Here is a 13,406-nt window from a genome sequence, read left to right as displayed (position 1 = left end):
CCAAAAATCATGTTTTATAATGATGACAAAATATCTTGTTTTTAATGTCCTACAACTCCCTCAATTCATAATTTGAACCCCCCCCCCCACATACACACACACACTTCCTGTTAAAAAAGCACATGTTGCTCTTTGGGAATCACTGTAGAGCAGGTAAAAGTGCAAACATGCCACGGTCCATGCCACCCCCCCAAGGCAGCAAACCTAGGGGAAACACTGCATATGATGCAACTTTATGAGAAATGATGATAATTTGAGACTGTATGCATTGTGGATTGAATAGAAATGCACATGAAGTATTTCAGATAAAATTCCTATGTGAGCACGATAAGCAATATGTGACAAAATTGTCACAAAGAAGCACGATACAAATAAATGTGATTGTGTGTGAGAGCAGTTTGACTCCCCTACCTCTGTGACAGGCAGCTCGAGCTGGACCATGTCCTCTGGTTTGGCCACGGGGGCCTGCAGAGCAGTGTCCAGTAGCAGGATCCCATTCAGGTCTTTCCTGCAGCCCACTGCATAGTCGTCCACGAAGAGGACCTTGTCTACTGCAGGGAAGTACTGACACCTAACACGGCCCCCAGGTTTAGCTGGAACAAACACACGCACATACACACACAGGCATTAGAGAAGTACAGCTGCTTGGAGAGGACTGGCTGGTTGGCTGGACCTTTTACCATAATACAACCATGTCAGTGACAGAATAAACATAGAAATGTATTACATATCTTTGATGTGCAGTGAATTACTAGTAGTTATGGTCTTGATAAACTTGGTTATGTTGCATTGGGTAGGTATTAAAAACAATGAGGATGTGTTACCATTCACATGGGAAGTAACATAACATTAGAAAATTCTGTTTCACTTTCACCGTGAGAAAACCCTAGTACTTCTGAAACAGGGTAAAGATTGTGCTTTCACTTTTCATCCAAACTTTACTTGAAAGGTAAAATGCCACCTTGGTTAAAAACACAATCACCAACATTATTTTCATTAAAACATAAAGAATTGTGCAAACAACAGTACATGTGGAGTGTACAGGTGGAGTGTTGAACCCACCTAGGGTTGAACATCGCAGATAGCTACTCTTCATGTTTAACACATCACAACATGCTGATAGAACATGAACATGCTAAAAACACATAACTAGATGATCACACAGTTAGGGATGGGACGATTATCGTGTTTATCGTTAATCGCGATAAAAACACCCGCGATAACTTTATCGTGGAGAATTTTAATTAGTTGAATAATCGTCATAATCGTTTTTTTTTTTTTTTTTTTTTTTTTTTAAATGACTGGACTTTTTAAATAGGCACTACATTTTATAAACACTGCTTTGTCTGTCTGTTTTTATTGTATGTATTAATGTATGTGACCTATGTGTGTTTTTTTGGGGGGGGGTTAATATTTCACAGTGTTTCACAGAGACATGTACACAACAGGACATAACAACAACAACTAGTATCAGTGGGGGAGGTTATTGTCCCATTAATAGTAGAAAACTAGTTTTGCACTTTGTTATGCAGTACATTGTCCATAAACAGAAAATGTTTAAAAACAAAACAAAAACAAAAAAACAGGGGGGGAGGAGGCCATGTCACATATCAGAAATAAACAGAAAAGAAAATGACAACACATGCCATAATATATGGGGGGATCACCCCCATCGGAGACAGCATCCATGTCTTACAGTCCTAAACACAGCGGCAGCACAACACCAGCACAGTAAATAATATTGTGACCCATACATTGTAGATCAGTTACACATTCGTCTTGTGTACTTTCTTGAGTGTAATCCACCAAACCTTTCATTACAATGGCAGCCAGGCTGGTACCAATATAATCTAAGAACGGAGACCAAATCTTATAGAATGTCTTTATCTTACACTTAGACCTATATGTCAGATATTCCATAGGAATCATATCAAAAATTACCTTGTGCCATCCAGCTATTGTAGGCGGTTTGCAGTCTATCCATTTCAGCAATATATTTTTCCTTGCACAAAAAGTGAGGATACACAGAAGTCTTTTGGAATGCATACTTTTAAGTTGTTTGTCTGGGAACCCAAACAATAGACACATGGGGTCCTTATCCAATGTAACATCTAGAATTAGATGAATTTTATCCACTATACCTTTCCAGTAATCATCTATATATCTACAAGTCCAAACACAATGAACAAAGCTCCCAACCTCGGTAATACACTTTGTACACATTTCCGATTTGTTATGATCCATTTTATGTCTAAGTTGGGGAGTAATCTGCAAACGTTGTAGTAGTCTAAATTGCGTTTCCTTCGTCCTATTACAGATTGAGATGTCGTTTGCCGATTGCCATATTAGTGACCAAGTTGCTTCATCAGTATTAATGTTCAGGTCATTATTCCAGTCTTTGGGCGTAAATGCAGGTTTGCCTTTATCATATTTCGAAAGTGCTCTATACCCAAGCCCCAGAATGCCTCTCGTCTTTCCAGCAGAGACTATCTCCTCCAGCGGAGAGGGTTGGTGACAGAGGCCAGTGTCTTTTTGGCTATTTAAAAAACTTCGTATCTGAAGGTATCTGAAAAACTCATTTCGTGGTAGGTCATATTTCTTACATAATTGGTCAAATGAAAGTAGTATTTCCGTATCATATAAATGTCCGATAGTAACCATCCCTTTGCTGTCCCACCGCTTGAAACCCCTATCCGTGGCACCAGGGGAGAAGTCTATTTTGCCCCAAACTGGCGAGAGGGAGGATGTCATAATCGTATGTTATAAATAAATAGTAATATAATTGAGATTTCTCACATTTGCACTTTAACCTATCTTGAAGCTTTCAAGTCTCTAAGCCACAAGGCTAGCACTCAGTTTGATGACAGAAAAGTGTCAGTGTTCAAGTTTTGTTTGACAGTATTTTTTCCTTTATTTATGCAGTGATACCTTATAATTTATCATTACCTTATTTAAGATTTTATTAAAGATTTTTATTTTTGTCAAGATGTTTTTAAAATGATGTTAATGTTATTAACATGATTCAATAAAAATACAACAAAATCTAAGTTAAAGTGATTACAGTGTGTTTTATTGGCATTCTAAAAAAAAAGTTTTTTTTTTTTTTTTTTTTTAAATTCTCGCGATAATATCGTGGATCGCGATTATTTTGCCCACGATAATCGTGACATTACATTTTCTAATCGTCCCACCCCTACACACAGTACCATGTCATGTATCACTAATCTTTCTTTTATTTAATTTATTTGACAAATTACATTGTTTACAGAAGGTTCTGTCATCACTTTCATAGCATGTCCAACCAGACAGTGGTGCTGGACAAACACTCTTAAGTAATTTTTTCAGTCCCACTCATATTTTTTCATTTTATTCGACAGATACAGTTAAGACAGACAGGAAAGTAAGGAGAAGGGAGAGAGGGCATGGGCCGGATTTGAACCCATGCCGACATGGGTATATGTGTGCATTGTAGACCGCGATGCTAGACCACCCCAGGGCACTGGACAAACACTCTTAAGGCGTTTATTAGCCTATATCTTATGCACACATTGCGCAGCAGAATGTTTTTTATGACATTATTGAAATGTACACCGTTGCTATTTTCAAATATCGGAGGAAACCGTATTACCACCCAACCCTAAACCCACCGACACTTTCACAAGGGCTTCAAACTATACAATGCAAAGAATATCAACTTTCTTATGGTGTAGTTGCTAGGGCATATATCTTCGGCCGTCATTTGATTCTGTCCCGTGCCAAAGTGCAGTCCACAGATGAAAGTAACAATGTAAACATGTTGGAAACCTGCATATATTTCCAACTGTTCATGTTTAGGCCTACTCGTAGTTTATGCATCACTGAGTCAGACTGTACTCAGTCCAACTATTTACGGTCAATATCTGAATGTGTATATTAACAAAAAGAAAAGAAAAAGGAACAAAAAAGCTGTCGATTATGGCCTTCGAATACAGAGCCTATCAAAAACCTGGGACAAAAAACAGTTGGCCAAGTATTCTATTTACCTTTAATTTAGCCATTGACACCATATTCTCTTTCACAATACATAACAGTGTAATATAACACTGTTGAAACCAACATTGTTTTAATACTGCCACAAGCAGATGAAGGTAAATTATTAAATGTCTATTTAACAGTTTGGCAGATTGGTCAATTCATATGATGAAATTGGCCTAGTAGCCTGAACAATAGGAAGCCAAACTCTTCTGACAGCGTTTAACACAAACATTTCAATTCCCTCCATTACTTTCAGCAATGCAAAACCGTGGCAATATACAGTATATACATATACAGTATATAGGCCTAAATGTGACATAGAACCAATGACATAGAACTGCTGGGGCGTGACCTTCCGTTGGAGGTGATTTCAGAGCTGTTCACCCAGAAACACCATCACTATCACAAACCAATATGAAAAGCAATCCTCTCTAAAAGGAATTGAACTACATGATCCTCAAATGCAAATAGCAAACAAAACATGTTGTGGTCCTTCAAGATTGTTCCAAGGTAATTCTGGGTAAAGCACAAAGCTGTCGTGTTAATTTCTACCTGTACTGTAAAACAGTGGGTTAGCTGGCCCTTCCAAAGAGCATAGGATGCCACACATCTACTTGATTCGATTTGAATCGACACCGATTTGCCGGAACTCATAATCAATCAGTGTATAGTTTAGTTAGTTAGTTACTTTCCCTGTTGACACCAAAGCAATTCCCAGAATCCATGTTGACGGTCACCTCAAAAATGTATAAAAACTGAGGGGGGAACTTGTGGTTTGGCGTGAAATCGAAAGATGGACCTTTACTAGGCTACAAGTTATTTTAAAAGCACATTCCGCACTGCCATGAATACAAGTCAAGAAAAGCAGCAGAGGGCTTCAGAGTAGGGGAGTATAGAACATTGAATGTAGCCTACCCAGAATATGGGGATTATGGCTGGGAATTATAACAGATACATTGCATAAGCCAGGTCTCTTGCATTAGGCTATATTATGCTTAAATGTTTAATTTAAGTAAACAACATAACACATTGTAGATTCAATTTGTATTTACTGGGAAGTACATCCATCAGCATCTACGGTATATGAATCAATAAACATTAATAAGGGACACATTCTGTGAAAGATGTGTGTGCGGGTCAACTGCAATAACCAATTCAGTCATGTCATAATATAGACTGCAATTATGAAACATTTCAAAAAAGCTTAGCTAGTCACTGGTACACAGTAATACAAGTAACATAGCTAGCTAAATGTTGCATACATGCATTGCATGCTTTATCATATCTTCTATTTTGCAACAAACTATATAACTAGCTGGCAAATGTCACTGCGACACCACATGCGGGTGGGGGAACTGGCAGATTCGCTGGATAAATTAGCTAGCTACTGATTAGTCGAAAAATGATTTTAGAGACATAGTAAGCATACAATGAATAGACAGCTAGCCAGGTTGAATCTATCCAAGCATTACCTGGCTAACGACGTGTCATCGTTCAACACATTTAAATGTAGCTCGCTAGCTATACAAGTAGCAGATTTTAGGTTAGATGATTAGATCTGAATGTCTAATGCACTAATAGCTGGGGGTTTAAATGTGTTATTACGGATACAACAAGTCAGAACTTAGCTAGCTATTCCTGGCAAGAAGTTGTGAATAAATATAGCTAGTTAGAACTTAGGTAGCTAGGGAACGTTGTTATTGACGTGACTAGCTCGGAGCAATAACGAGCTATGTAATAACTGTGTAGAAAAATAGCGTCGTATCAAGTGTATATATATATATATATATATATATATAACTTTTATTATTTGGAAAAACACAGTGTACGTTTCCCCAATAGAAATGAACATCAGTCGTTTAAATGTTTCATAACGGGAACGTCTTAAGACATTCCAGTCAGGCGTTACAGACTGAATGATCCCGTTGTGAGAGAGAAGGGTTAGGGTTAGAGATATCTCACTACACCGGTCTGTTAGCCACAACTGGCTAGCTTATGATGCTAGCCGTTTATAACCGCTAACAAACATAGGCTAGCTATGTTTGTTAGCGGTTATAAACGGCTAGCATCATAGCATCATTTAAACAAGCTAACGTTGACCAAACTAGCCAGCCATCTCAACTGACTCTTAACGATTGACTTCTGGTTAACTTGGGTTGGCTAAACGTCAGTTAGCTAACATTATTAATAGCTAGCTTAACATTAGCTAAGCGTATGTTCTCATAAAAATGACGCGGCTTTCTTTATGAATATGAAAAGCCTGACTTTTATGAATTTTTTAATGAAAAAACTTGACTGCTTAACCAAAAATAAGTAGTCAAACTAGTTAGTTAGTAGGCCCAACCAAACAGACGTAAGCGAGCTAGCTGCCCTGTTTTGACCAGTTAAATGACAGCAAGCAAGTCGCTCGTTTCTGTTATGTTATGTCACATCAGGTGATTGTCTATTTTCCAACATCTGAACATAACCGTCTCTTAACTGGGGGACTCACCGTGCAAAGCCGAGGCCTGGAGGATGGCCCCGGACGTGCCGTCGATGACTTTGATGCTGCCCCGGCTGGTCACGGCCAGGATGGCGTTCAGGGCCGGGTGGTAGGAGAGGCTCCGCAGGCCCTCCTCGTCGCAGCGCAGGCAGCCGTCTCTCAGCACCACCCAGTCTGAGCCCGAGCCCGGCGAGGCCGCAGCCGCCATCTTTCTTTCTCTTTCCAACTGCCCTTCTTATGTGTGTTTTTAGGGAGTTCCGTTGACACGAGTAAAGATTAATAAATGTAAAAGCTGAATCCCCAAACTACCGCGGGTAGTCTACTGCTACTGCTGACTCTCTCTCTCTTCTGCGGCTTCCGCTGCTCCTCCGCCCGTTACCTCCGCAGCCACAGTAGCTGTTCACCATCGGTACTGGAAAAACCTCCGAGCTCCGCGTTCTGTCAGACAGACGTCAGATGAACGGAACTAGCGTAGCGCGAGACGCCGTCACGCGATAACACTGAGGGCAGGTTTTGGGTTTTCAAGTTGCATGGTGGTGGCCTACGGAGGATAGGGGACTCTTGTTTGTTTTCCGTTTCGTTTTTTTTTTTTTAGAATTGCAAATATTATTGTAATTGTTTACTTTTGCTGGATTTAGCGTGAGGCACTATAGATGTGTTGTTTTGCTTTCAAACCAATAACATCAATAATAACGTTCCTTAGCTACCTAAGTTCTAACTAGTCTAGTTCTAACCGAAACACATGTTGTTTGTGCATCCAGATCAGATGCTAGTATACTCACTAAAACGCTGAAATACATACAGTGATCCAGCCAAAACACACGCACTCCGATCATATGGAGCAATCTGCACCTTTTTAGCGTCTTTAAAGCCACAAATCAACACAAAATAATATTCAAAAGAGTGATGCTATACAATTTGGGAGGTAATATTGCTTACAATTCTAGTAACTTCTAGTACAAGATGTAGTGCAAGTTTGCCGATAGCTTACAGACAACTCGCTCCTTTTTTACACCTTAAAGTGGTCTAATGTTACGATCACTACTTTGTTGTGTAGATCCAGCTAATGTCTATTCAAATGAATACAACATGATTCATTTTACCCCATTGTTTGTAAACTATACAATTGTAAACAAATGGTGTTTCAGTGTTCAAATTAAATATGGTTAAAACTATTATTTGTATCTCATGGATGGTCATTCCCAGAATCCATAGCTGTCGATGAAATTGAGTGGTGACATTTCTCCAGCCCCATCCCTCATTTGCTTACCAAAAAGTGTCAGAGTGCCCACTTTGTTGTTGTTCGAATTACAGATTGCACCTTTAATTAAGCTCACTCATCATCAAATATAATGGTGTCTCTTATAAATAAAAAATGTTTTTTCGCTAGTCATGTTTTAGCATGCATGTCTCTAGAATACATAAAACTATGTACAGTAGGAAGTACATACACTGATGAGCCAAAACATTATGACCACCTGCCTAATATGCTGTTGGGATAGCCTGTGTTGCCCTCGCGCATCGATGAGCCTTGGGCGCCAACACCATGTCGCCGGTTTGTGGTTTGTCCCTCCTCGGACCACTGTCGCAGGTACTCACCTCTGACCGGGAGCACCCCACAAGCCTGGTCGTTTTAGATTGGCTCTGACCCAGTCGTCTGGCCAGAACTATTTGTCCCTTGTCAAAGTTGCTCAGGTCCAACACATCAACTTCAAGAACTGGCTGTTCACTTGCTGCCTAACATATCCCATCCCTTGACAGGTGCCATTGTAACAAGATAATCAATGTTACAGATAATCAAACCACCTGTGAGTGGTCATAATGTTTTGGCTCATCGGTGTACAATACAAGTAAAGTTGACCGAAAATATGAACAACTATAAACAACTGTATAAAACAACTAATGAAAGGCACCAACATTTAGTAGACATTGTTTTATTTCACGCAAACTGCCCAACTACTTGCCTACTCAGGTGGAATTCATAAGTTAAGAAATACAAGCTATAAAAAAACCTTAAAAGAATAAAGAAAAGACAGAAAGAGAGATGCATAAAGGGCCACTAAATAATGCATTAATGCAACAGTATGCTAATCCCTCTCACATAGAAAACAACAGGGGAAGCTCTCAGAGGGGCGGTGTCTCTCCACCTCATGGATCAAATTGAACATTTGAACTGTGACATTTGGCACCACATTGTTCTAAGGAATAAACTCATCCAATCTAGTACATGATCCCTTCATAATTACAATTTCATAAAGGATATATTTAAATACATTGATGTAACATAAACCATTACCGTATGTCCCCACAGTCTAGGATTGTAAACAGGGTTAAAAGGAGGGGGGAGAAGAAAAAGAGGAAAAAAATGTCCATTATCCTTATTTTCATTGTGGAAAGAGTCTTCTTTTGTCTTTTTTTCAAGGTGATTGCTTTGTGTCAGTATCTAACCAAAGTTCAACAGTAATCATTGTCCAATCAGACGCCAGTATATAGTGAGAGAAAGTAGATGTACAAAAGGAAAATGGGGTATATGAGGAGAGGCTTCTTCGTTTTGAATTCATCCCCAACAAGCAGTGAAGCAGCACTGTAAGCAGCCCAGAATACTCCAAATAGCTGAAAAAGACATTATTTGAAAAAAGTTCATTCAAATAATGAACAATTAGATCCACTGATACAGAATGGATAGTAAGTCTTGATGTTTCAGATTTAATTAAATTCTGGTTTAGTAAAACATATATATCTATATATACAATACATAATCCAGAAAAGTCTATAAAATAAAGAAAGCAAAAATTACTTTCTATACATATACATATCAGATCACATAAATACACTGATACAATATGGAAATTGGAGGCAAACACGTTGATTAATTATCCTTCCTTGTACAATATACACTCACCTTTATTAGTGTAGAAACAATATCAAAACCCCCAATAACCAAAAGCAATGGGGCTATGACGATGAGCGGGAGAAGGGAGTATCCAATCACTCCTAGGACTTGTCCATAAGACACCTAGCCAATACAGAGCAATGGAAGTCAGCAATTTCACACCACGCAACATCATGATGCCGTATTTTTGGTCTCAAATCCAAAATAAGATGAGAGAGATGGTTTAGCCTATTTTCATATTAGGTAAAATATCATGTTACACTGAGTTTTCACCCACTGGTGAAAGCTTCTCTGGTTCTACACTGTGTTACCACAACACAGGCTGTCAGTTAGCAGTGCCTTCTCCAATTGACAGGATTCTGATGGTACTTAGTTTAGCATAGCATAAATTACATAAATAAACACCAAATCTCCTCAGAGAGACTTCAAACTAGGGATGCACCGATACTGATACCAGAACTCGTACCCGATACTGTGGTCATGTACTCGTACTCGTAAAACTTCTCCGATACATCCACTCCCAATACCACTTTGCGGCAACATAACCTAACCTCTCGTAGCAGGTAGGCAGAGGAGGATTTTTCATTGTTTCATACTACAAAAGTTTAAGCGTTGAACAGCCCAATCATGAATTCAGCTTGCTTTTGAGTCACTGTATCGTCTGCCTTCCTGCTTTGTACCCGGGTGAGTGTTGGTGATACATGGCTTGTAAACAAACTTACGTTTTAGGACTGTTCAAAAGCGAGGACTGTGTCATCATCTAGTTATGTGTATGTGTTTTTAGCATGTTCATGTTCTATCAGCATGTTGTGATGTGCTAAACATGCAGTTAGATGTTACATAGCGTTACATATATTTTTGTTAGCTACTAGCTAGCTACCAACACGATTTGATTAAGAGCGATTTTCTTCGGTATTTGGTTTGGTGTACCAACATTCAAATAAGCATATCTTCTTCAACTAGATTTCAATGTATGATCTGCACAGATTCATTCATAATCTGTAAAAACACCAGATCTTGTCACATATTTAATTTGTTACAGTCAGAAAGGAAGAGGGGTGAGGAACAGCTGATGAAAATAAAACATGTTTTCAAAGTCATTGTTAGAACTGTAATGGTATTATTAAGTACTCGCATCAGTACTCGGTATCGGCAAGTACCCAAATGTAAGTTATTGTACTTGGTCTCAAAAAAAGTGGTATCACTGCATCCCTACTTCAAACAAAGTTATGTAGTGGCTAAAAACTAGACAAACCTGTATATGCAGTTATTGTATTTGCAAACAACATAGTTTTGTTCTGCTCCTCTAGACTATCATCATAATTTACTTCTGTAAAATATATGGACCTCACCTCGCCACCAAGAACACGAGCCAGCAGAAAGATTGTTAATGATCCAAATATCCAAATGGTAATAATCCAAGACACAACCTTGGGAAATAAAAATGCAAAAATGTATTAGAACTTTCTAAGTGAATGTTTTTCAGGCTGAAAACATGGCCAGCTGAAATATGACCTCTCAAACAAAGTTCACAGCCTTCAGTGCCTCCTCACCTTGAACTGGCCATAGATGGAGATCATGGAGAACAGCAGCACCACAGCCAGAGGCCCCCAGAAGTCAGGGTTGTCTCTCACAACCTGTCTGTTGAAGCCCAAAGAGGGCATTGGCATCAGCACACAACGGATCTTGTAGTATATGTCCTTTGGGTCAATGTCCAGCTCCTCCCTAATAACAGAGATATGTGAACGAGTACAGGGGCATCATGAGGCTATGCAGCATACCATCATTGGGAATCAGGAAAAAATTTAAAGAAATTGTAGTCCCCTCTGTCAAATGTTAAGTATCTATAAATGACCATGGATTTCACAAATTGTATGTATGACTGCAGAAACAAATGAGGGTCTATGTGCTGCACTCACAAAAGAGGTTTGTTGTCTTCAGGGTCGTCCTCCTCTACTTCCAGCAGCCAGCCATAGCCTCGTTGCCTCAGGAAGGTGGTAGCGTATGGATCTTTTACACCTTCTCCGCTCATGGTCAGTTTGACATCCGGAGCATCAATCGTACCACTTAGTTCTATGGGATACATTTTGAAGATGACAGGTAAATATAATAGGCCGGGGCGACTTGTCGACGGAAATACGCAGATTTGCATAATGTGCGTTGCAAAAATGGATTCACAAGCATCTAAACGAATGTGTGGGAGTATTGTAGACAGAGACCCAACAATGTGGTGCTCTGTAAACTCTGTAAATTGGAAATGGCTTATCACAGGAGTACAACGGCTATGCATGAACACTCGAAGCGAAAGCATCCCGGAGTACTTTGTCAAGCATTATTTAATAATAATAATAATAATAATAATAATAATAATAATGATAATAACCATAATCATAATCATATCATAACACAGCAGTAACATGGAAATTAGACACATTTTAAAATATGTCACTATTGTCATTATTTTAATGTACTTTATGTGTCTCTTTTACAGGACAAAGCAAAGCAGAGTGGAGGACTTTTTCCACAAAAGGAACCCAAATTCATGCAAACCCCAGATGGCTACACTATATTGCTTTTACTTGAATTGAACAAGCTCTTGCTTTAATTTTATTTTGGAGATGTTATGTTGGACTGTAAAAACGGAGATTACAAGTTAAGACAGGGCGATTTTTTGTTGGGGGATAATGCCCTGCAGTGCATACTTTGCTTCTTGTTATACTTGTTTGTTTTTAAGAGAAGATGATTGAATAAAATATTTAAATATTAATGAGACATGTTTTTGATATTTATCTTTTAGTAAATTAATTATATTAATTAGTTATATTAATCGTAATACATTTTTTTAAAATCTTTAGAACAATCAATACATTTTGTTAGATTAAACAACTAGCTAATTGGATAAAAATAAAAAATGTGTTAGATTAATCGATACAAAAATAAATAATCGTTAGGTGCAGCCCTAAAACATATATACATATAATAATAGCATATTACTGATTCAGAAGTTTGGGGCATGTCGACCACTGGCATTTCAATTGATGACAAAATGCATTAGTGTGTATTGTCCTCGAAATAATCATATTATTCAACACTATATCATCAAACCTTTTTGGGGGAGATGTCCTTGATACTTTACAGTTAAGCTTCACTATACATTGCCTTAAGACCTTATTCATGCATCGCTTCTTCGACTAGATTGAAAAAGAGGCCAAGAGAAGCTCCATGCCAAACAAATAACTGTCAACATAATAGCTGGCTAAGCTAGGTGTCAAATGTGTCTGGAGCACGGTGCCTCGCTCGAACAACCGAATAAAATACTTGACTGAAAAGTACAGAATGTAATAACTGAGCTATGTGTGTGTGTTTACAGATGGCGTAGCTAGCTGCACCAGTGACAGTCCCAGGCCTGCTAACAACAACATTACCTTCGGCTTCAGTCGACGAGACGAAGGTAAAGTCTCCGTTTGTGGGAGAGAACTGCATGGTTGATGTGTGATGTTGTGAAAACAACCTTCAAGTCCTAAACACTAACATTTAAATGAACTGTTTCAATAATTAGCCAAATATAGAACGTTGTCATTGACGTGGGACTAATATTTACTCCATGTATTCCATCTTGAGTAGACAGGTATCGTCGTTTCAACCAAAACAGCAGCAACAAGAGCAGCTACCGTGGAAAGCAGGAAGTAGGGAGGCTGGGAGAGACGACACGTCAAATCCCAAGAAGGCAGCAGAAAAGTTCGCCATCTAGTGGTGAGAACACAAACAGAGCGCCATCTAGTGTGAGAACACAAACAGAGCGCCATCTAGTGTGAGAACACAAACAGAGCGCCATCTAGTGTGAGAACACAAACAGAGCGCCATCTAGTGTGAGAACACAAACAGAGCGCCATCTAGTGGTGAGAACACAAACAGAGCGCCATCTAGTGTGAGAACACAAACAGAGCGCCATCTAGTGTGAGAACACAAACAGAGCGCAGAGACATACTATACATATTTATCAAAACATCTACTTGT

At 38.9% G+C, this 13,406-nt stretch overlaps 2 protein-coding genes across 3 annotated transcripts in view; both read right to left on the bottom strand.

The window, feature by feature from the left end:
• Positions 1–6,704, bottom strand: part of birc6 (baculoviral IAP repeat containing 6) — a gene marked incomplete at its 5' end in the record, with an annotated part of 126,890 nt that extends 120,186 nt beyond the window's left edge. The window contains 2 exons of the mRNA XM_080548216.1: positions 412–593; positions 6,506–6,704. Coding sequence (XP_080404342.1) covers positions 412–593; positions 6,506–6,704 — 381 coding nt within the window. The remainder of the gene's footprint in view (positions 1–411; positions 594–6,505) is intronic.
• Positions 1–13,033, bottom strand: part of yipf4 (Yip1 domain family, member 4) — a 62,048-nt gene extending 49,015 nt beyond the window's left edge. Inside the window, exons 1-6 of one of the 2 annotated variants that reach the window (XR_013937877.1) lie at positions 12,815–13,033; positions 11,309–11,462; positions 10,943–11,114; positions 10,742–10,819; positions 9,399–9,512; positions 8,677–9,109 (exon numbers count right to left, since the gene is read on the bottom strand). Coding sequence is in view for 1 of the 2 variants with exons in the window: in XM_080548202.1 (XP_080404328.1) it covers positions 8,972–9,109; positions 9,399–9,512; positions 10,742–10,819; positions 10,943–11,114; positions 11,309–11,462; positions 12,815–12,872 (714 nt within the window). In the remaining variant the exon portion in view is untranslated. Of the gene's footprint in view, positions 1–8,454; positions 9,110–9,398; positions 9,513–10,741; positions 10,820–10,942; positions 11,115–11,308; positions 11,463–12,814 lie in introns of those variants that run through there. The other variant, XM_080548202.1, reaches the window with a different exon arrangement.
• Positions 13,034–13,406: the final 373 nt, after the last annotated feature.

The sequence above is a fragment of the Nansenia antarctica genome, assembly GCF_963989245.1.
Source record: "Nansenia antarctica genome assembly, chromosome: 1".
Classification (NCBI taxonomy): domain Eukaryota; kingdom Metazoa; phylum Chordata; class Actinopteri; order Argentiniformes; family Microstomatidae; genus Nansenia; species Nansenia antarctica.
Note: the sequence above shows the minus strand (reverse complement) of the source record. Positions and strands in the feature narration are given on the sequence as shown.